At 47.2% G+C, this 24,598-nt stretch overlaps 2 protein-coding genes across 2 annotated transcripts in view; both read left to right on the forward strand.

Annotated features, from left to right (window-relative positions):
• MORN2 (MORN repeat containing 2) lies at positions 1-22,671 on the forward strand. The gene is given in 3 exon segments (XM_055713053.1): positions 1-1,717; positions 16,446-16,495; positions 21,634-22,671. Coding segments are annotated over 3 exon segments (258 nt in total). The 5' UTR covers positions 1-1,583; the 3' UTR covers positions 21,708-22,671.
• The window catches only part of ARHGEF33 (Rho guanine nucleotide exchange factor 33), a 19,895-nt gene continuing 17,008 nt past the window's right edge, over positions 21,712-24,598 (forward strand). Inside the window, exons 1-3 of the mRNA XM_055714923.1 lie at positions 21,712-21,738; positions 22,657-22,821; positions 24,433-24,554. Of these exons, the coding sequence (XP_055570898.1) occupies positions 21,712-21,738; positions 22,657-22,821; positions 24,433-24,554 (314 nt within the window). The remainder of the gene's footprint in view (positions 21,739-22,656; positions 22,822-24,432; positions 24,555-24,598) is intronic.

The raw sequence follows: 24,598 nt of genomic DNA on the forward strand, positions 1-24,598 counted from the left end.
CAGACACAGAGAGGCTGCCGTGGGGGTGTTTCCTCAGGGTTCTTGCGCAGACAGCCACCGCCCTGCCGGTCCACTGGGGTCTGCTCTGCCCCATGCCAGCTCCCCACCACCCCCACAGCGGGGCTCAGCCGTGGTGGAAGGTTGGGTAACAAGACTGCTGCTGGCTTGCACTCCGGGCACGGCACCCAAAGGCACCTGCTCCAGCAGGCCTTGTGTGCTCCAAGGGCCCACCTCTGGGAGCCGCCTGTCCACTGGAGACGGAGTCTGCTCTGGGAGAAATGGGGCTGTGCAACAGGACAAATGCATTGCACAATCTCATAGGTTTTTGCCTCTCAGATGCTCTGTCTTGAAGTGAAAATACCTGTCTCCCAGCACTCTTGTTTCCTAGAGGGGGAGTGCAAAAGGACACCCAGGGGTGTGCTTGAGAGGAACGGTCATTGACTCCACACCAGTGCCAATAGAAATACATACATTGGCAGCTGGGAAAATGACAAGGTAATTTTAAGTATTCCTTCATTTTAAAATGTCTCTGGGTTTGGAGTGGGGCATGTCTCATCATATCCACCTTACAAAGACACAGAAAGTCATAACCTGAGAAGGATCAGACCAATGCCACAGGGTCTTCTTCCACCTGGGAATCTTGTCACAGCCCAGTATGAAGACTTGAGACACCTGGGGTCTTCAGATGTCCTGCTGCCTCTCGAGGCTCCTGCAAACACACTGGTCATTGCTGGCAGGCAGGCCCTGGTGAAACACCCGGGCAGCGTCTACTGTGCTACCGTGAAAGCCCAGCATGAATGGGCTGTGCACAAACAGTGGGCTAGGCATGGCCCTGCTGCGCGGGCGTATACACCACACACACATCCCACAGAGAAACAAGAGCCCTGGCCAGCGACAGATCCACTGTTGTTTGGCTGCCCTTGGTTACTGAGTCCCCCAGGAATGAATCAGTAAGTATAGGAAAACTGCTTATTTTGTTGATGCTGAAGAGGAGGCAGTCCTTGAAACAAGACAAATAAGGGTCTGCAATTAGGAAACAGCATCTTGTGGCTTTATTGGATCTAGTCTGGACTTTTTTTCAGTGTCTAAGAAGAATATCGGTGCCGTGATAAGAATTAAGATCATGTCACAGAAGTGCTTTACAGCACAGATTTAAATCCCCAGGCATGGCTTAGTGGCCTAGGCTGAACAAATGGAAGACCTGTGCTGCATTGATCCACAGAAAGAAATTCCAGCAAATTTAATTAATCCCTCAGGCTGTCAGGGTAGATGAGTTATTTGCAGGGCTGGGGACAGCAGTTCTGTGCTGCATAGATTGTTAAGGTCCTGTAAGACTACCAGCAGTGGAGGGGTTTATTGGACACTGTGGCCGGCCACAACCTTCTGAGCTCTTACCTGAGATCCTTGCAGAAGCAGGGACCTGTCTAGATCTGAAAGAACAGTCACTGTCCTCTCCATTATCATAGCTGCATATGATAGCAGACTCAAAGGCAGCAATCTGAAAGGATATTGTAATGAAAGAAAATCATGCTGTAAGCATAAACAGTGACCATTGCCTTTATCCTTCATCTCATTAAACGCAGATGAATGGCACTGGAAGGCTAGAACATCCTTCTGGGGCAATTTATGAAGGCGAGTTCAAAGACAAGTTTCACGGGCCTGGAACCTACACATTTCCAAACAGAGAGAAGTCCATTGGACCATTCAAGGAAAACAAGTATGTTTGAAATGGAAGAGTCGAGTAGTCTTCTCTATTAGTTTTGATTTCATAAGCTGTCAAGTACATATAAAATTCACCCAGCGCAGGAGTAGGCTTCTTTTGCTACCAGTGAAACTTGCACTGGGTATCTGAGATTGCTGATCCCAGTTGTATCCTTTTCATTAGATCAGCCAAAAGTCTGTGATTCATTCCCAGTCAGAAGTTTTCAAGATGGTTATTCCACACACCCACCTTTTGTTACCACGTTTCTGGGCTCAGGCTGAGTTCAGAGAAATAGAACAATTCAGACCCCTTTCAGCGCTGTTGTTTCAAGCTGTCTGCCTACAGATATGTGCAAAAACACGGCACTGATTTGCACTGATAGTTTGCAAAGTTTGTGTTTACTTATTTTTTTGAGGTAAAGTACAAATTTCAGAGACATGGGAAAATGTGGAGGTTTACTTTAATTACTCAGAATAAAATATATTAATGGCACTCATATAAACATCAGCTGAGTTAATTTCTTTTGAATAAGGGTGTGTGTTTTAAATTGCTAAGATACCAGCTTTTCCTAAAACAAGAAGCTGATACCCACTTCATAATCCACAGAGCAGATTTAATGTGAAAATTAACCATAAAAAAATGACATGAGTATGTTCATGTTTATTCTCCTTAATTACTTCTCTGTCAAATTTGCTAAGTTTGATTTAGGTTTAATTTTTCTTTAAGTACCTCCCCAGTCCAGTATCTGAAAAAAATCTAAAATGCACGTTTGTTAATGTGTGGTCTTTTATCAGAAAAAAAAGCTCTGTCTTGCCCTGCTGACCAAAAATAGTAGCCACAATAGTCCTAGAATGATGACCGATTTTTTTTAAAGGATCAGACACCAAATGAAATACGTGTTACAGAATGTACCTGGATACAAAATGGGAATCTGTATGACAAATGTTTTGGGAAAAAGTAAAGACATCTATTTCAATGCTTTAGAACAGAGTGAAGTTATGCCTCTATTACAGTGGCGTGTTAAAATGTGCTACAGAGCTTCTGTCTTTTGTTTTCATGACAAATGTGAATTCTGCACGATGTCTAAACCTGTGCGTATGCATCACTTCAGTGAGGGCATTCATCATTAGATCACCTACACTGATTTAAGGCATTTTCCCTCAAAAATCTTAGGGTGATGCCTCCACTCTCCTGTGAAAATACAGCACATTGCAAAGGGGCCAGCACAATGCTTGTCACTAGCAGCTGATTTGTAGAGAAAACCAGCTGGTTCTGATTTGAACTTGTGATTTCAACAAACTAAAATGCTGACGTAGATACACCCTTGGCAGCAGAAATCCAGTCTTTGCCAGCCACTGCTGTTTTCACCAGGGAATTAAGACTTCTCCTTTTTGACACTGGTTTGTGACTGTTAACACGCACCAGACCCAATGCAGGCTATTTTGCCAAGTTTCAGGGTTGCTAGTTTCCACCCGCTTTCCTATTTCCTCACAGAAATAGGTCTCAGTTCACCAGATCACTGTGGCTTTCATGAGAACATAAATAGGCAGCACCATAGCAACTTGCTGTGGCTGCTGGGTGGCTTCATTTTTTAAGGGAAACAAATCTCCGCTAATTGATTTTCAAAGTTATTTTCCACTCATCTGCAAGGGATGCTGATGCACAGACCTTTCTTCTTTATAGCAGTTTTCAGCTATAATGATAAGCTTGATCACACCTTTCAAAGATCTGCAAAAATATATGGTTTATGAGGACTGAATTCACACAGCATTTACTTTTTTTTTCTTCCCCACAGGAGGCTGTAAATCCTTGTAGTGTGTCATAACAGCATGTAGCAGGATGGGGAAAAGGTAAGAGAGGATGGATTTTTACAGCGAGAAGATCACACAGGAACAACTGGAAGCACACACTCAGACATCTTTAAGATGCCCCGAATGAAAATCAGGATAAACTTCATATGACTTAATTCCTGGTAACTTCAAATCATGACTGGAGCTATGAAGTTTTGTGAAGCGCATGTCAGTAGTAAACAAAATTAAGTTACTTTTCAGACTGATCAGCTGAAGTCTTCTAAGTGAAAACCTTAAAGAAATTAAGTTGGATAGGGTGAATTTTTAAGTGGAACAGCTGATGACTAGGATTTTTTGATATTTTTTTTTGTTATTTTAACTTGCCTTAGGTATGTCTTTCTCCCCGAGTTTCAAAAAAACCCTGTCATCAACAAATTAAGCCTAATTTATGCTCAGCTCTTCTAACCTTCCCCAGAAAACAAACCTCACCACTCACAGAAGCTTTTACAAACACAGGGCTCATACGATCAATGTTTACCCTAAGCCAGACTTGCATAGTGGGGTCTAGATAGAGAGCAGGTGCAGCTGTACCATGGTAGTTACTCCTCACAGGTCAAGCCAATAAGTGCCAGGCTCCAGTACCAGACTGCTCAAGGACCATGCACCAAAGCTGCTTTTCTCTGGGAGGCGAGGTGCACAGGAGAGTGCAGAGGGGAGACTGATTGCTGCCACTGGCCTATCAAAAAGTCTAATGCAATGAAAAATCTATTTCTATTTTTGTTTGGTCGTCAAAGGTCTCTGCACTATGAATCTAAATACTTTGCTTTACAAAGCAGAAAAACTACTTTATAGTTAAAAAACCCCACAACATACCAGTGCTGTCAGGAAAAAATGTGTGTTGAGTCTTTGCTTGCCAGATACTTAATGGAGTTTTAGTAAATACCTGTCCTTGTCTCCATTTGCAGACACAGTGTACAAATGCTGTTCCTTCAGCTTTGCCTTCAAATATTCAGCTCATTTTGCTAGGATCTGGAAAACTCTTGGGCCCTGAGGTTTATTAGCAAAATGAAGAAACAGCACATTATCAGCAGACTGAAACATACTGGGCCACCTGCAACAAAGCAGCTCATAGATTATTTGGCAATATAATGCCTTTCAGCCCTTTTTCTTAAAGCTGTCTGTAGGAAAAATTCCATTTGGTATGTTTTATTCATAGATTCATGAAGCTACATGCTTCTCTTTTGATTTATTAAAAAAAATATTTTCTAGCTTGAGCTGTTTGTTGAATTCACAGGTATCTTTGACCCACCAAAAATGCACTTTCCAGAAAACTCCTTCAGAATTATAATTTTCATTTTGTTCAGTTTCATTGTTTTGCTCCTGAAATAGCCAGCTCCAAAAAAGAAATACATCTGCCCCCAGTCCCTGACTTCAGACATTGCAGCATCTGCACAGAGCTGCTGTTTACCTATAAGCCTATCCTTTCAGCTCCTTTGCTAGGACTCCGTAAGAATCACAGAATGGTTTGGGTTTTAAGGGGCCCCAAAGACCCCCCAGTTCCAGCCCCCTGCCACGAGCAGGGTCACCTCCCCCAGCCCAGGCTGCTCCCAGCCCCGTCCAGCCTGGCCTTGGCCACTGCCAGGGATGGGGCACCCTCAGCTGCCCTGGGCAGCCTGGCCCAGCGCCTCGCCGCCCTCACGGGGAAGAATTTCTTGCCAATATCTAACCTGAATCTCCCCCCTTTCAGTTTAAAGCCAGTACCCCTTGCCCTGTCACTAAATGTCCTTGTAAAAAGCCCCTCTCCAGCTAAAAAGCTACAAAACAAAGTCAAAACAACAACGATAAAAGTCACCTCCTGTAGGCACTGGAAGGCCCCAATAAGGTCTCCCCAGAGCCTTCTCTTCTCCATGCTGAACAACCCCAGCTCTCTCAGCCTGTCCTCACGGGAGAGGTTCTCTAGCACTGTGATCAGCTTCATGGCCTCCTCTGGACTCTCTCCAACAGCTCCATGTCCTTATGCTGGGGCCCCCTGAGCAGACGCAGCACTGCAGGAGGGGTCTCACAAGAGCGGAGTAGAGGTCATCAGCACACATCACCACATTTATCTGTGCTGCACAGCAATTATACTGATTTAGGCTGTACAGTTTTACATTTCAGTTCTCTGCCTGAAGGATATATTTGAAGCAGATCTTTGTCTTTTGGGGAGAAATTAGTCTGCCTTTTGTTACCGTTCCTCCTCCTTTATGTCTCCCTGCTCTTATGCTTTGGAGTAATTCACTGGACTGGCTCAAACCTTTTCCTGACACCCCTGGCCTCGGGTTACCTGCATTCTCCCCATGATTTCTTGACACCCTTTGGAGCAAAAAGCCCTGCAGAACCTTGGTGAAGAAATGGAGCAGCCATGGAGGGCTGCTGCCTCCCACTCACCCGCTTCCCTCCAAACCCTTACTTATTTTGCCTCAAAGGAAATTTTTCATGATCTAACAAGCAACAGAAAATGGACAAGTGCTGGTGGTTGCTGCCCCCCTGCCCTCCTCCTTTGGCAACCTTGTTCTTGGCCCCTGAATGAAAGAAGGGGAGCCCTCTTGGCCCTGGCAGCCCTGCTGAAGCTATGCATGGTTGGAGACTGAGGGTGGCAGAGAAAGCGAGGTGGAGCTGGTCCCATCTCCCTGTTCCCAGCTGCAGGCTGCCTTGCTTGGGTGCCACAGGAGGTACTTAAGAGCCTTCGAGCTCAGAGAAGTAGCAGAGACATATTAGCACTCCGCTCTCACCGCACAGCCCCCTCTGTCAGTCACTTCACAAGACTTCTCACCTCCCCCCCCTTCACAGCAGCATGCAGTTCTAATTAAAAAGGAAGAAAGTCAGTATCGTCTTCTTCCAAGAGCACAGTCCTGATTTTTACATGGGCATGCAAGGATGTGACCTGAAGATTACATAATTAGAAGACATTTGTTAAGCTTGCGTTTTAAATCAGTGATTAGCATGTGACAGTCCCATCCTGGGAAACGTCAAGCCACCGTTGCTCTTTCTCTCTCTCTCTCTCTCTCTCTCTCCTTTCTTGCACAGTGCTAATTCCCAACTCTGGCAACCACCAGTGCTGAAGGATCTTCAACTAGCCTGGGGTAAGTTTAAAATGTACTCGGCACGGGATGAAGAGTGGGATTAATAATACAATTTTTCATATTATTGGAAAAAGCTAGTCATAGCTATTTAATATTGCATGCACAGCACATAGCATAGTATTTAAAGTGTTTTCCATCTTCAGTGCCCACAGTTATTTCCAGCTTTCTTCTAAGACTGTGTATGGAGATCTAGCTTCTTAGTGTGCTGGAGAATCTTGTAAGGATGCATTTATAGTAAGGTCTCTAAAATACAAGGTTAAAAAGACCTTTTTTGCTCTTACCATTTAAGAGCTAAATTGAGGTATCATGCTGAATTGAAGTATTTGAATGACAACTATGTTAGAGTTAGCTGGAGACAAAGCACGAGAGTGATGAGAGTAAATCACTGATTATTTGCTTTCTTTAGAGGACTGGGGGTTGATCCCCAAGTGGGATATTTAAAACAGCCAGCAATCTCAGCCAGCAGGATTGAGACAATCACCAGGAATATCACAAGCATTTATTTAGGAAAATTGTGGATGTTTAACACCTGAAGCAGCAAAAGTGCATATGGATTACCCTGCACTGTTACCCATGTCATGATTTCAGAAGCAGAATGGGACAGAAAGCCAAACTAACAATAACTGTGGTCCATCAAGGCTAGGCTGTAAATGCTTTACTGAACTTTGCCTATTTGCATGCTGATGCTCAGAGTATTTGGTCTTCTTAACAAACGATCCTCTGCACAGCTGATTGTTTCTCCTAGTTGTGCCATTCCATATGGGGGTAGCGCTGGAAGGGTGAGCATGCTCACACAAATGCAGTGCAGGCTGTGAGACCTGCCTCCCCCCTTCCCTTTCCTGGTTTGTGTGGGAATTCCACCCCTGCGCTGCCTCAGTGGCACCTTGCTCTGGTCTTCAACCCTGTGCCTGGGGGATTGCTGAAGAAGGCAACCTGCTGGGCCCTCCCTGTCCATCCACACCTTCTCCCTCGGGGATCTCAGGGGAAGTAGGTGCTGGCTCAGGCTCTGTTAACTTTCATATACTGCCTGCTCTACTCTAGGGGGGCTGCAGTGGCAGCTGCTCGTACAAGGTGTCAGGGCAGCATTTTTTGCTGGACACCAACAGCAGAATCATGGCTATCGCTAATGGCAGAAGAGACACTCAGCTCTGGTTCTTGGGCTCAGCAGCTGCAGCTGCTGGAGGGAAGACAGAGACAAAAGGGGAAAATACTTCCTTTTGCCACAATGGAGGATTCTGGTGGTTTTAACACCCTGAAACAATTCTCTGAGCTTAGCTCCAGAGATGTCATTCTGGCTTGTTGATAGCTGCAAGAGGGTAAATGAGTTTTAATGCTCAGCTCTGAAGAAACAAGCATGTCTCTGCCATTTCTGGTCCCTAAAGCAGGGGAGCCATGGGCTTGAGTTGCAGGCCAAGACAGTCTGCTGATGTATTCACATGAGTGGGTGTTGAGCCTGTCTGGTGGGGAGCTTGCAGAGGAACATCTTATTGATGAGGAAACTACCCTGTGTGGTGGGCTGGTGTATCAGCCAAACCTGCTGGTGTATCAGCCAAACCTTGGATTTGGTGTGGGTGGAGGCCTGACAGTGGTTTAAGAAAGCAGCTGCATGGAGGGCTTGTTCTTTAAGCCTGCTGATGTGCACATGCATTCACATATATGCGTATGGGAAGGGGTTAAGGGTGTGGGGCTTGCTAGCACTGAGAAAAAAAGGTGAAGGGGTATGTGTTCCTTTTGCAGCTTTTAACTGCCTCAAGGGGGTTGTAAAACAGATGGAGTCCAGATTCTTCTCAGAGGTGCACAGTGAAAGGCAAATTGACACAAGCTGCAGCAACGGGAAACCCTGAGACTGGACGTTAGGAAAAATATTCTTCCCCAGGGTACTGGAGGGCCCAGAGAAACTGTGAAGACTCCAGTGTGGGAAATATTCAGACTGGAGCTGGACACAACCCTGAGGAACCTGATCTAGTTTGGGGTTAGCCTTGATTTGAGCAGGAAGTCGGACTACAGATATACAAGTGTTCCTACTCACCTAGACTCTGCTGTGAGCTTATGACTTGTTTGCTGCCAGCAGAGACAAGGATTTGACCAAGCACCGTGTGGGGCCAAATATCAGTCCTATTTTACAACCCCTTTTTGCCCCTTTTAGGAGCAAGCCAGACACTGTTCAGCCAACTCAGGCTGACTCAAACCCTTGTCCCTGCTGTGGACAGCATTAACAGCTTCCCCACCCAGCAGTCAGGGGGAACAGAGGACAAGCGTTTTCTCCAAACCATGGTGAGATGCACCTTCTGTTTTAGTGATGAAGAAGGACTGACTAGTTTTGCTCCATATGTCCATATGCTTCCAGTTTAGAAGAACCAGGGACAGGCAGGCAATGTTACATATTCATGGAATCCAGCAGTGAGCCCTAAATGCCAGAAAGTAGCCAACATAACACAATTATTTAATGTAAAAAAGACAGAACTGAGAGGTGACTCAGGAAATTGCAGGCTGCACTACAGGACACAGAAAAGACAGTTACTCTCATAAAACAGGGAAGATTTTCTGGACCCACTTAACCAAGGTCAACCTACTTTGCAGTGCAGTCATATAGCAGAGTTCCTGGTGGTGCCTGGAGCAGGAGGGGATGGCAGCATCCCCAGTGTCCCAGTTTCAAAGCTTCACTCCTGACCTCTGCAGAGGACAGACACTGTGCTCAAACATTGCCCTTGTCTGCAGGAATGTGATGTGGAAGCTCCTCAGTTAAACCTCCATGCTGTACGGGTATTGTTTTGAGCTTCCTCTATAAGGAAAAATTAATTCTGATACCCAGGAACCCACAGTGGTTTTATAACCCGAGAGATAAGATGAATGCCAAAGGGTTGAAAGTGCGTGAGAACAGAAGACAGGTAGTGGGGCAATGACACATCTTCATATGAGCCCTTCTTCTACAAGTATAACTTCTCATTAAAACCTCGTGTAGGTTACTTTTCTCCATATCAGACAAACCTCCTTCTTTGAGCTGGACCCAAGATGTTTCATGTCATCACCTGCAGCATAGCAGAATGCCCTCCTGTGAGCATCTCTTAGATGTATCAGGGAGTTTTCCAAGTGATAGCGGAGGGTAGCCACAGATGCTCTTTGTGTTGCATCCTTTGCTCTGAATCACTGTGAGACTGGACTGATAGCATAGACCCTGTGATCTGCTGGGGAAAGGATCCTGCTGAAGTGGGACCTAGACAGACCCTCATGCATTTTGAGGTCGCATGTCTGGGAGGGGCTGTTCTAAGAGCGGAAATAGACAGCACTTGGTGGAACTGAATCATGCTTTAATTCTGGCTTTTCCTCACCTTGGATGTCTGCCATTGCAACCTGTTTACACATTGTTTCCTCATGCATTTCCATGCCCTGACTTCCCCAGTTAAAGCTATGCAGCAGTATGGGTTAGAGATTCTCATTTTTCCAAGCTCCCACAATAAATGTTCTTGGTACCAGCAGGGTATGGTCACCCTGCCTTGTGAAGGCCAGAGGTATGAATGTCCTATTATCACTGGAGATTTAGGGCTCCTCAGAATAATTCAGCAAGTTGATAGTAAAATTATAAAATCTTTAAGACAGGCTAAGCAGTTAAGTGTATTTAATGGTACATTAATATAACTAATTCCATATAATTGATATTTGTAATTATTATTATTAATAGTTAACAATTATATACTGTTATTTTGCTATAACTGGCAAGGTAAAACTTTAATAATATAAAAGCTGAATGGGTAAAAATATGTATATGTTCTTGTTAAAAAGAAAAAATTTAATGATTTTTCAACAAAAAGCTGTTTTCATTGTTTTCAGTGAAAATTTTTCTCACAGAATGTTTATGTTTCTATCATATCTGTTTTGCCTGTTTGCTCCTTTTTCCCCAATACTTTAAAAACATTTCTCAATTCTGAAACCAGTTCTCAGTCTTAAACATGCTGGTCCCAGTTCAATGGCCCACTAACAAAAGCCTCATGAATTTGCTATGGCATCGACTAGTCTAAACTGGGACAATGCTATGGCATCGACTAGACTAAACTAAACAAGCTGCAACTGAAGTTGAAGTTAGAAGTCTGTTTCACACACAGACCCAAACTTAGGTACCTCCTCCCCAAAGCTACTAGAGGGGAGGTTTAGTTACTTTAAAAACAACTGCATATTTATGTGTTTCAAATAACATTCTTGCCATTCTTTGGAATACCTATCAGAAAAACAATTACTGATTTTTTTCTGCTAAAGAGGGCTGGAACAGACAGCACAGGAGGTGAGGCTGAGGGAGTGGGTTTGTTCAGCTTGGGGAAGGGAAGGCTGGGGGAAGCTAGCCTGCTACAGCCATCTGCAACTACCTAACAGGGGTTATAGACCAGATAGTCAGGCTCTTCTCACAGACACTGTGAAAGGATAAATTGCCACGGGCACAACGTGCAACAAGGGAAACCTTAACTGGCTATAAGGAGAAAATTCTTCCCTAAGGGAGCAGTGCAGCCCTCGGACCCGCCCACAAAGTTCGAGAAGTCTTCAGCCTGGGAGATATTCAGACTTTGACTAGATATGGCCCTGAGCAATCAGCTCTAGCTTTGGGGCTAGCCTTGCTTTGAGTCAGGTAAGAACAGAGGTCCCTGCCCATCTAAACTCTGCCATGAGCCTGAGAGTCTTCAGAACAACACCCACCCTACCCCTTTTACACTATCAGCTGATAGAAAACAGATTTAATAAACGATTACATTTTTCTCACTATAACCAGTCATCCACCTAGAGGCTCTCCCAGCCTGTCTGTACAAAGCCCACATCCAAAGTCCCTCCACCTTTGCTCAAGTTTTCCACAAGATCCTCTGTCTTGAGAAGACAGCAGATCTTCTTAGGAGGAGATCTCATAAGCAGCTCTCTTACAAATAAGTTTATCCTTTCATTAGTCATCGATTTAAAGAAGATGCTCAACTCTCAAGTCCCTTCAGCACTGTTCTGGAAGCCTTTTCAGTCCACACCACGCCCTCAGCAAAAGGCTGGCCGGGCATGCTGACCACAAGAGGCATCCCTCACCACAGCTCACAAATGCTCAGCATCGCCCCCACCTAAGGGGCCATGGTGGTGCCACCATTCTCCTCCCTTAAGAGTTCCACACTGGAAAGCTGTCAGGTCGAAAGTTTGTGGCCCCCAAGCTACAATGCTGACTGCACCAGAAGCAACTGCTTCTGCAGCGATTTCCTAAAGCCACCCAGGGCTCTTTCATCTTTTGCATCTCTCCCAGCTGTTTAATGCTCTGTGCCTTTCTCTGTGCCCGCTTCCTCGAAAACATGACCCCAGGCTTCTCTGAGACACCGCAGCTCTCCCAGCAGAGCTGCATCAGCAGTGCTCTGTGCTGTAATTATGCTGTCCCCTCCAATCCCATTAGCAAAGCTAATGATAACTCACATTGGCCTTGGGCATATCTATGTCAAACAGGAATGGAGATGGGAGATTATTCTAGAATCCTAAACCACATCTAGTTTCCTGGTAAGGCTGGACAAAAGCAGACTTGAATTAAACCCTGGGGAGAGGAAGCATGGATGTGGGGCAGTGCCCATGCTGATAAGAAGCGTGAGCTGGTGCAATCCATTTTTCTGGGGCTCTGCCTGCGTCATTAATCAGACATTATCTTAAGACTGTTCCTAAGTCCTAACCCCATTACTGGACTGATGAGATGCTTTACCAAGGGAGTGACTTGGGCACGGCATCATGTTCAGTTTGCCCTGGTTTCCAGAGAGGCTGCAACTCTACGCATTGAGGTGCCTTGCAGCACTCCTGCACCTCCAAAAGTCAGGGAGACAACTGACAGAGAAAGCAGGCATGGCAGTACAAGTGCCTCCAAAGTGCCCAGGATTGTGCAGCAGCAGCACTGTGAAAGCAGTATCTCCGTGGCCCAAACACAAGTTTGGAGGACCTTTTGGGTGATTAGTTGCATAGCAAAAAGCTGGTTCTCTGATGCAGACCCATGCAAGATGTTCATGTGCTGTTCAAAATACATCTCATTTTGCTTCTGTGTTCATGCAAGAAGCATCTTGCTGAGCAAATAGTCTCTGTGGGATTACACAGTACTTCTTAATCACCCACATAAGCAGTCCACATAAACACAAATGGACTTGGGCTGGGAGGGAAGTGTTTGTACCAGCACCCACTCAGCTTGTGGAGGCACTGTGAACCCAAACAAACCTTTAGGATGCCTCATTCCCTCTCAAATCCCTCCTCCTCCTCCTTTTTCTTAACTTTGAGCATCTCCGCTCAATAAACCCTTTCTGCATCTTTCTGCACTCAGGGTTCAGACCAGCTGACCCATCACAGGGCTCACATGTGGGCAGCTCTAAGCCATGGGATGTTCCCAGTGACCAGCCAGAACCCTCCAGAGTGAGGACAGGAGTCCCTGCAACCAACTCTATAGCAACCATGGACTCAAACAAACAAGAAGGTAAAGCATCCTCTTATTTCACTTCTTTATAGTATGAAAGACTGAGGAAGAAACCTGCTGTCATATGACTTGTCTGTTTGCAGCTGCCAGCCAGCCCGCCCCCTGAGAGCATTTCTTAGCCATGGCAGCTGTGGGCAAACGCTCTCTTCTTTTAGTTTCATAGAAATATCTGGGGTTTGAAGTTTTTATTTCTTATTTTAGAAACACCTCCCTCTCCCCTCTGGAAAATAATCCTGTGGCATGTGTAATGTCCAACATGGGAAGTCATTCCCTCAGACCCACTTCTGCCTTGGGATGTACAGAGACCTCTGTCAAAAGGTCAAAAGCTATGTCTTACATGAGGGCACTGTGATGAGGATCTGCTTCTCTCCCCCACATGCTCTGTTGCAAGGGGTTCTCGTTCATGTCAGTGCCACAATGCAGACTTCAGCACCAACAGAAGCACCAGGATGTATCCAGAACACGCTGCTTGCATGCAATCAGTCCTGCTACAGTCAGCAGCACTTCTAAGAAGTCTGCAGAACTCAGGGGGTTCAGGTACAGGGTTTTAGTCGTTATTTGCTTTAGATGTTCTTTTTGCAGAGAAATGTGGGGCTGGTGGTACTTGCTTTCCACCCCAAACCCCTTGCAGCATTGTGTTCTGCCTTGCCACCTCAGAGGCAACTGTGTCCATGTGGTGAGGAACTCTTGAAACTATGAGGAGCATGGGAAGCAGCTTTAGGAGTGCCCCAACTGTCAGCTTAGGAGAGAGCCCGGACCACCTCTTTGCCTCTTAAAAGATGTTTGGTGGTGCTAACATTCATTCATGGCATAGGTAACAGAAGAGTTAATTTCTCTTTTACTATTATTCTAATTTGACTAAATTAGGTCTGTGTGCCTACCTAGGCCCCTGCAATACAGCAGGCTGAAAAGGAAATTAACTCAGGGATTTTTCCAATTAATTGGTATGCCCCCACGGGCTGTAAATGTTCACTGCAGAAACTGGGAGATAACCACCAACTTCCTTGCTTCTCACAGTGCAACTGTGAGAAGCCTCCTCTGCTCCACCTCTTAGGAGTGACTTTGTAGAAATGATATGGGTTTTGACTGCATCCATGCACAGAGTGCTTCTGCTTCTGCTCATGGCAAAGCTGGGAGGTAAAATCACAGTAGCAGGGATCCTCTTCTTTCTTCTGGTCTTGCTCAGGAGCAGTTCCTCGCTTTGAGTGTGTCCAAGGTCATTACAGACTGATCTGTATCTAAACCCAAATATCCCTCCAGACTTCTGCAGGGCTTGGGTCAAGCCCTCAGTTATGTACCAGACTGAAAAACACCCAAAGAAAATACGAGGAGAGACCATGGCTCTTCCTTGCTATGCTGTGCTTTTGTGTGATGTCTCTTAGCCCTTCACAAAGCTCAGCATTCAATACATCCACCACTTTGCAAAACCAGCACTTCCTAGTCCTCACAGCATCTGGTTAGTATTGTGCTATTAATTAAGAAACATGTCCTCTTGCTCTTTTTGGGTCAGTCATTACCACCCCACAGTAAGAATCCAGATGTAACATTTACATCAGAACAGACACGTACCTCAGTTATCTTGATTTGGGAGGATCGTGGTACACACCAGCTGCCTTCTCAAGCCTCAGCTCCAGACATTGTGAGAAAGCTTCATCGTCCACTTCAGGCCAGAAATCAGTTTCTAGCTGATTGGTTGCAGAGAAAATCTGAAAAAAAAGACCCAGAAGGGCCAAAGCTGGAAATTAAAATAACCTGTTTGAAACTTGGGACAGTGCAGGCTGGCTGATGAGTTTTTACGCCAACCAGCTGGCAGTTTGGAGTCATGGCTACTTCTCCCAGTTAGCCATCTGCCCCTTGTTTTCCTCGGGAGGAACTTCAGAGGGTATTCCCCAGAGGGTCGGTGTCTGACCCTGCTACCCAGCCCCGTGGCTGCGAGCCCGGCCAGCAGAAGGAGAAGGTGGCATATGGGCAGAGAGGGGCACATGGCCTCTCCCCCTCTGCCTCACTTCCGCAGGTGCCGGGGAATTCGCTCACGGAATCAGAACAAATCCTGGAGACCAGAACAGGGCCAATTCATAGGTGCCCTTGGCGGTAACCCATATTCCCCCTCAGGGGTACAGAAATCAGAACGTAGCTGTGCCTTGTAAAGCTCTGACTTCCAGGCTTCAGCTTTCTACTTCATGTGCTGGCCAACTGCATAGAGTCCTCACTGCACCTTTTTAAACCTCTGCAGGATTGAATTTCTGTGGTCTTAAAAGGCCCAGGTGAGTAAGGCACTGAGCATCTGCAGCCAGCATGGAAAGAGGGAGCCTGGCTGCCCCTAGAATTGGGCATGGGGTCACCACTCATGTCTGTGATTGGCGGCAGAGATGGTGAAGCAAATTGGAGGCAAGAGAAAACCCGCTTCATAAAGTGACATTGCTAAGAGGGGGGTGGGTGGGTGGATGATGCAGATGAGGAACTAGGTGGGTGACATGGTGTTTTCTGGGGGTGGTGGCCAGCCAGGGAGCCTGATGCACCAAGTAACATAGGAACCAATAGCCGTTGGAATGCAATTCTCTGAAAGTGCAATGGTAGCACAACCAGCAATAATTTCTGTTGGATAATTGAAGGCTTCTGCACAGAAGAGACAATGTTAGATGAGGAAATAATAAAGACTTGGTTTCAATCAAGAACCCAGTAATGCCTACAGATCATGTCCCTGCAGTGTCCAAAACAGTTCTGCAAAATAGATATAAGCTCCTCTGTGAGCTAAATCTGTTTCAGAAATGTTAAGTCTAGCTCAATTGTACAAGATCAGATGGGATCACAATGCCACAAAAACCTAGGAATGATGAAACTGCTGAAAAGATGTGTTTCTTTTGTGTTACAAAAGACATTGATTACTGCTTGGAATGTATTGTGACAAAACATAACTTAGGGCTTCAAATATACAGATCAGCCTTTTGTGGAGATAACAGAAATATGTACAAATATAGCAGAGGATAAAATCGACAAGTTCAGAAGAGAGATGGATCAATAATGCTTTAGGGGGAAAAAACTGTGTTACTTAAGGCTGGTATACAGAACTGAACGTCACAGGGAGCAATTTAGTCCTAATTACACATGCAAGCTTTCTTACCTCTTTGCATGGATCAGCTCTGGACAGGCACAGGACAGCAAATGAGGTGAATTTAATGTCTGATTTAGGTGAGCCATTCCCATTTTATAATTGCAGTTTATTTTACAAACAATATGGTGTTCACACCTCCTAAAGTGAGACTTGAGTCCTTTAAAACTGATTTGTACTTCAAGAGGGACTTCAAACCCTCTGTTCCAGTTATTTATAGCAACCATAATAAGTCATGTTAATTGACTGAAGTTCTTTATTCCCACAGGAGAGACTGAAAGTGTGCCTGTGAGTACCCCTGCAACACAGATTTCCCAGGTAAAGATGAACAAAATGCCCTAAATAACTCCAAGAGTTTAAAGAGTTACTAATAGATAAACAGTAGTTAAAGAGCTAAATTAGGTGGAAGGAAAAATGTAGGCACTTACAAGGAACATGGCAACTAAAATGTGCACACTGCATGAATAAATGCCATACATACTACATCTTGGGCCTCTTCTTAAAAGACACCAGTAAAATTTCTCTGCTCACAACCAGTTGTGTTTAGATAGGTGATTTGTGAGTTCAGCTAATTAACTATCTGGCATCATTAGCATCAATTACAGAATGTCAGTTCACTGGGCTCGAGGGAGATTTCATGGCTGAGCTCTGATGAGCTTTCACCAAACCTGATGAACCGTCCCAGGGGCAAGGATGTGCTGATTGACATGGGGCAGGGGTGTCTTCTCCAGCAGGAGGCCAAGTCTCCTGTGGGGCGCTGGCTTATCCTGGCAGCCTCACAGCTCCTTGGAGCATGGCGTGCTCTTGTTGCCTGATAATCCAGAGCAGCTGGGTTGGTCAGAGCATTGGGTCTTGTTGCATGTCTCTGCCTGGCTCCCCAGCCAGGAGCTTGGAAACCCTGTCTTTGAGCCCATGTTGGCTCAAGGTGATCAGGACTTCTGGAGTTCTGGGGTTGCTCTTCGAGTTGACATTCTTGCTGCAATTAGCCCCCACGGATGCAACAAGATTGCCTATACCACAGCCCAGGGAGCATCCTTCCTGTAAGATGCAGTTTCAGTGTTTCTACAGTGATGTTTCCTATGCATTTCCAGTCTGCAATAAAGTTTTGAGCACTTTAAACCTTGGCCTGGTTCAATATGGAACCATACCCCTGAACTGGAAACCCTGACTGTTTTGAGACCTTTGTCACCACCATTGCAATACTAATGCCCATAACTGCTTGTAAGCGCACCACAGCAAGTAGAGAAGATACTGCTTTCCATTAACTAGTCTGTGCTTCTCTTGTCTCATCCTCCTTGCCCACCCAGACAGCTCCAAGCAGGAACTGTGACTGGGTTGCTGAAGGGCCCAGCACAGTGGATCCAACATGCATGGAAAGCTAGCAGACTGTTGGGACAGTGTGCTGGGAACACCGTACACACGTGAAAAACCCAGCTGAGATGTGGATACCCTAATGAATCCTTTAAATGAAAGTTACCAGCTGCCTGTCCCTTCCGCTTCAGCGAGGGGCCTATGGACACTGCAGTTACCAAAAAAGATGGCACAGATGTGAAACAAGAGCTGCTGCTAAGTGCCTGCAGCCCCCGTTCAGTATCCCCATCCTTCTCTTCTGTCCTTACCCCTCCTGCACTGCCTTTATTCCTACCTTCCTTGCCTAGGAATGTAAATACTGGATATAATCCTAGGGCCAAGTTCTCTTCCACTATAAAATCAGCACAGCTCTGCTGCTTTCCCACTACAAGGCATTGCAAGCTTTCCTAATGCTTAGCTGTAGAAGCGCTGCCCTTAAACGCGGGAGTTAGTAGCTATGCTAGAAATTAGTTGTTCCGTGGTAAAAGCATGTATCATGCGGCTCAGAAAAATCAGATCCAGGCGTTGTGGCAAGTGTTGGACTTTATGCCAGATTAATTTTGGGCAGTGTCCTCAGGCAGTCCTCTTTCAGGTGACACAGTATTTACTTCTTCAGATCAGCCGCATAAGAAAACGTGCAAAGTGATAGTAGATAAGCTGGGGGAAGTAACGCAGACAGTACTCCTTCATGGCCACAGAAGGTTTTGCTTTTTTCTAGGATATAACAACAGAATTACTCCTGTGCAGTATTTCTTCATCACGAGCCTGTTTTCTAATGTTTTGACAGGCAGGGCCTGTTCTAGTGTAAGGACCATAGGCAGCTGCCCGGGACAGCAGATGCAAATACCCACACCTTTGGAGACACAGAACCCTGGACAGCCTGGATAGCACTGGGGGAGATATGTGGGGGGACAGGTACTTATGGAAGTAAGGATTCCCTCTCACCCTCTCAGTGGCAGCCAGGGCATTAAACTTGGCTCACTAAGGCTCTGCCCTCTGCTTTCCATTCCAGCCCTTCCTTCTACAAGCCATCTCTGGCCATGACCATCTTCCCTGGGCTGCCTCCAAGTCTGAACAAAGCTTCAGGCTGCAGGGATGGTCACTACCTTTTGCAAACGGCTCAAATTGCTGGCATCCACCAAGTGAGGACGGGGAGGCTCTGCATTTTGCTGCCTCTGGTCCTGGAAGCAACATTAGTCCTGTCCACCCTATGGGGACAGCATAGCAAGTGAGACAAGAGTAGAGGCTCAGCAAAGGAGATTTCACAGCCATTATATTATATACATATTTTTTCTTAATACATATATTTATAAGAATAGCTCCACTCTTGCAAAGGAAAGTCAAAACCAGGCTGGGAAATGCTCCTTGTATGTCTTCTGATCTCACCCTTCTCCTCCCCTCTAGCCATCGTTACTTCTTCCATGTGCTCAGAGTTCCCCCCTCCATGTTGGGAAACACTTCCTCCCCTCTCCAGGTGGACTTCGACAGAGTTCACATTCGCACTGGGCTGGAGGACAAGTGATAGTCACAACTGACTGCTCCCCAGTGTCCTATTAATCAGTCATGGAAAGAGAGGAGGAGAATCCTTCACTTTTCCACAGGCAGCTACCCACAGAGCACAGTGCAGTTACTTGGTCTTGCTAGAGATTTTACTTGCATGGTTTTTTTTCACACAGCTGAAAAATATCAGAGCAGTAGGTAAAATGGGAGTCATGGCCCCCATGAAAGACATAATCTGCTACAGATTCATGGTGCTGGATGCCTCACTGCATTGCTTTGTCAGGTTTGAGGGCCACACTCGAAAGGCAGGTGGGGGACGAAATGCGTATCTTGTACTAAATTATTTAGATGCTTAAATGCTTTTCTAGAACAGTTCTTGGACAAGTTCGAAGGACTCCCTGTGACCATGCAGATTCATTTATCCTCTAGACCAGGGATCCTCAAACTTTTTAACCAGGGGGCCGGCGTGGATGAAGTCGCAGGGACTCATCTGCGGCTGCTTGGTTTCCCCCCCCCAACCCCCAGCGGTGGGGGCGGGGGGTCTGTAAATACCGGGGGCTGGATTGAGGACCCTGGGGGGCGTATCTGGCCCGTGGGCCGTAGTTTGAGGACCCCTGCCTAGGCACTAGTGAGTTCAACTTAAGTTGTTAAGGTGTGTTCCTTAACTTCCGCAACTTAAGTGTGTGTTTATTCCCATGATTAGGTGAGCCAGGGCAACACATTACAGTTAAACTGTTGCCATGTTTCCGTGGTAGTGTAAAATCTGTCTTTTATGGTATGCATTGCACTTTAGAAACACTGAATTGGCTTGACTTTCCAGGGATTCACAAACCTGTGACATGTCTCTCTGGTCCTGTAGGCATGACCACTGGGGCAAGATATAAGCATGGGCTGATGCTTCAACAGCTTCCATTTGTTGTAACAGCCTATGGGATTTAAAGGATGGGTTTTTACAGCTTGTCTTTAGAAATGAGCTCAAATTAAAATCCACAGCTCAAGCACCACACTGCACTTAGCAGGAATTCAAAGATAGTGCGTTGTTCCTGGACCACTCCACTCAATTTTGGATCAAATTTGCATCCAATGCCACAAGGCCGTTTGTCTTTCCTTTCTATGCTCTGAGCACTGAGGGCCGTGGAGAGGGAGTGCTCAGGGCATCTCTAGCCGTACAGGCCCTGGCAGATGTGGCTGATTAGTGTTGCTGGCTGCTTTCATCCATCAAGTAGCAACAAAGGTTAACGCGAGTTTTCAGTGTCTGAAATAGCCACTGCAAGCTGCATGGGGCTGAGGGAGGATGTACCAGGCAGGAGAGACCCAGGCTGGGGTCTGGAGCACTGGGAAGGATACGCAAAGAAACCAAGCTAGCACTGTGACTGTGAAAGCAGAGATTGGCCAACAGCAAGCTCCAAAATAACAACTGATTGCCTGCTCTTAGATGCATAGGATATTTTAGTCCAGCCTTTAGTCCAAGTCTTTTTTTAATCTACCTGAACTCTGCTTTCACAGAGCTTTTCAGTGCACATGGACACCAAAGTCTCTGACGTGGTCCCTTTTTGCTGACTTTTGGTGATGCCTAGCAGCATTTTGACTCTGAAAACTCTAGATCAGCAGTGACTCCCATCCCTGTACCCTTCACAAAGGATCTGTCTAGTTTACTCCCTTATTGGAAGCATCTGAGGAGGATATGGCCAGGTTTGTGGGCAGAAACGTTTAATTTTGGGCTTAATCTCCCCAGACATGGTTACCTCCAGGGCCACCTTCCGGACTGCTCTGCTGCTAGCAAGGCTTGAGGCTGTGACATCTCCATCCTGAAGCAGACCTCTAAAATAGATATATTAGATAGAATAATACAGCACAGCATAGAATAGAACAACATATTTCAGTTGGAAGGGACAGATCTGACAAATCACCCCTTTTCACTTCGAGGAAATTGTGTGATGCTGAGCCCTGATTCAGGCTGGCAGGGAGACTCTGCCTTGGCAACGTCAGCTCAGTGTGGAAGTCTGCCAAGCACCTACCTGTGAGCAGGGATGGGAATATTAAAATTTTGCACAGCTTCAGTACTTATATCCCCCCTCTTCTCCGGGCATATACGTTGGGATGTCTGACGATGCTAAGGCCATGTGGCCCCCCCCCTGGCTGATGTATCAGAAGCAGTATGGCCACTGCCTCTCGTAGCAGCCATGGCCCCAAGAAGCTCCTCTAACCCTTCAGGCTGCACTCACAGGTCATAGGGTAAGAATCCCTGTGACACAGGTGTGTCACAGGAAGGTGTCCACGGTGGCCAGGAAGGGTGGGCAAAAGCGTTGAACCAAGGGGTCTGGAGCTCCAGCTGGCCTGGGGAGCCAGGGTTGACTGCCGGAGGAGGGAATATGTCCCCAGCCTCTGTCCTGTCCCAGCTGCTGTCAGTCCCCCTCCTCCTACCTGGGCAGCTCTGGGAACGCGTGTCCAGCCAGACCCAAGCGGGGACTGTGCAGTAAACACGGGGGTAGGAGTGGGGATGTCAGGCAGATGTCCTCTGTAAAGACACTGCCAGTCTTAATCAGAGGAGGATGGTGCATGCCATTGCCCCGAGGTATCGGAAGCCATCTCTGCTCCATTTACAGGACTCAAGCGCCTGAGTTCCCCGGGGTGGCTGTCCTCTTACCATCAGTGCTCCAGTTTTGGACTCAGTTTATAACCAGATGTTAGGCCGAATTTCTGTTGTAAAGGTAAAAACCACTGGTACCGAAGCGCCTTGGGCCGCGACCTTGCCATGGGTTTTGTGCAGGCAGAACAAGTGCCATGCTCACAGCAGTGGGGACAGAGCTCAGGGGTGCCAGCCTGAGCTGCCCCAGAGGGGGTGTCCCTGCTTAACCCTCCGCAAGCCGCCCACCTCCCCTGCTGCCCACTGCCACACCTGCCTTGTCCGCTTGCTATGCCAGCCTGGCTCGGCCCGGCCTGTTTCCTGCCTCACCCGGCCATCAACCAGCTGCCTCCAGCTTAGGTTGTGAGCTCCTCCAGCAGCACTAGGGCCTCTAGGGACAGAAAACAGGGAGAGCGGGCAGTGTCACTGTATGCTGGGGAAGACTTCCCGCTCCCTCCCCATCATGAGTTAGAGAGCTGCCTCCTTCCCCAGGAAGTGCCCACTGACCAAGGACAGACCTTCTCCACAGCCCTTGGAGAGTGAAGAGGTGTTAGACCCGTCTGGGGAGAGCACAAGCCCCACAGGCATGTGGGGGAGGAGGATGTGCTCAAAAATGGACGTGTTCTTGACTGCCCAGCCGCTTTGGGGATTGATAATCTGGCTGCTGTTACTGCAAACCTTCTTGGCATGTTTCAGGCTGTCCTCTCCTTCCACAGACTGACAGGCTGAAAACTGCCAGGGAGCCTGGAAAAACTCTTCTCTCTAACCAGGGGCACGTTGACTGCCCAAGGCAAATATCTCCTACCCTGTGCTGAGGCTGCAGCAGGGGCCGAACCTCCCCTCGTGTCTCCCAGCCATGACAGGTGGAGGAGAAAGACGACAGCACCTTACAGGATGGGGTACACCCAGCCTTCATGTCACTGAGCCATGAGTGACCCTCGGGGACGCAGCTACCCACATCTGGGAGGAGGGACTGAACCCACTGTGTTTGTGGTTCCTCTAGTTGCAGGCATTAGCCTCTGAGTTGAAGGCGGGTTTCACAGAAGCGATGCAGGAGCTGTCGCGAATCCAGCATGGCGAGTACGCCCTGGAGGAGAAGGTCAAGAGCTGCCGCTGTGCTATGGAAGAGAAAGTGGCTGAGATGAAGAATTCCCTCAACACATTCAAGGTAGGAGTGTGACCTGCGGGTGGGGCTGCGTACCTGCCCCGTTTGCTGAGGTGTCACGGGGCAGCACTCCCCCGTCTCCATCAATCCTTCCTGCTAGCAAAGAAAATGAGCTGGCCATTGTTTCAGATGTATCTGGTGTGCTTCCTCTGGCTTTGTGTCGCCCCTGACTACTCCAGCCCAAGTGGAACCCATGCCCTGGCCTGTTTAGCCTTCTTGATGGGCCATGAGGCCGCGCTGTGAGCTGCCCTGGGCACAAGTAGCCCTTGCTCTGGGCTGCACACGTGAGGGGCACGGCCTGTTCACAGACTGCCGCCGGCCATACCTCAGGTCTCCTACACTTCCTGCAGGAACCAAAGCCACCGGGGAGCAGGGAATTAACACAAAACCCTAAAGCCTTTGAAGCTGCATTCCCGCAAGGCCGGGAGGAAGTGCTGCCCGGTTTGATCCCACCCGTGAGGATAAAGACAAAGGACTGGGGAGAGAGCCTAGCAAGAAGGCTTGACATACACTTTAAACCAGCTAGCATCTCCACGCAGAAACTGGATGGTTGCCTGTGAGGAGGCAGGCAGGGGAACTGTTTTATTGTTTTTATGGTAAATTTTCCCCATGGGGTTTTTCTGAGCCAGTAATACCTTGTGAGGTTAAAGAGGGCTGCTTACTGGAAAAGCCCATTACTGACCCCGTCAGAGGGAGAGACAGATGGCACTGGAAAAAAGGAGCCCTGTGGTCCCAGATGAGTAAGGGAGACAACATGAAGTGTAAGGGTGCATATCAGAGGTTTTGAAGCAACGAGAGGCAGGGTTATTCAGGATATTGTTATGGGGGAAAAGGGGGTTTTACAATCCAGATACAAGGAATTATGCAAGCAACAGGAGGGGCAAAGGCTGCTCTCCCTCTGCCTCATGCCCATGTTGACTGTCCAAACACTGAGCTCCCAGTGAAGCCACCTCCTTTCTTGGGGAAAATCCCTCTTGATTTACAAGAGACTCTTGAGCCTCTCTCGCCCATCCTGCTGCTCACATTGATGAAACCTGTAGGAACTTCATGCATCAGGGAGCTCTGCATCCGAGTAAGACTTGGTTGAAACTGCCTGAGGAAAGGATGTGCTGACAGGGAGGTTACGGAGGGCCCAATTTCCTTAGGAATCCAGGCTAAAAAGGCAGCTTCAAGGCCTGACTGGCAAAAGCTTATACATGTGAGTGATCACACTGGGATCTGAACCAAGTGCAACACGTGAACGCACATGCTGGAGAACTGCAGAGGGAAACATGTCTCCTCAGGCCCACCTCCAAATGCCATTAAAGGCAGGAGTTCTCGCAGTGCTTTTCAACTGGTGGTGGATGACACCCTATGTCTCCATCTCCCACCAGTGCCTTAACCATGTGACATCACGCTATCTTGGGGGAGCTGCCCGGAGCTGAATTATGGCTTGCCATGCTGTGCATGGCATTTATTACACACACTGAACTTGCAAAGGAAGAGTGTTGAATCACAGAGCCAATCTCTGCAGCACCCTGAAGCATCTCTAGTGCACACCAGCCAGCATGTAGAGCTGTGCTATGTAAGGCTGATGGGCACCCTGGGAATGCTGTGCTTTTGCCTGTTTCTCAGGAGGAGCTCAGCGATGCAAAGTCAATGATTGAAGAAATCAGTGCCAAGCAGGAGGAAATGCAACAGAAAATTGAGCAGCTGCAGCAAGAGAAGCGTCGGGAATCACGGAAAGTGAAAGCTAAGTAAGGGCCCGAACTCCAGGGCTTTGGAATTGGTTATTAGCAGT

The sequence above is a fragment of the Falco cherrug genome, chromosome 6, assembly GCF_023634085.1.
Source record: "Falco cherrug isolate bFalChe1 chromosome 6, bFalChe1.pri, whole genome shotgun sequence".
Taxonomy (NCBI): domain Eukaryota; kingdom Metazoa; phylum Chordata; class Aves; order Falconiformes; family Falconidae; genus Falco; species Falco cherrug.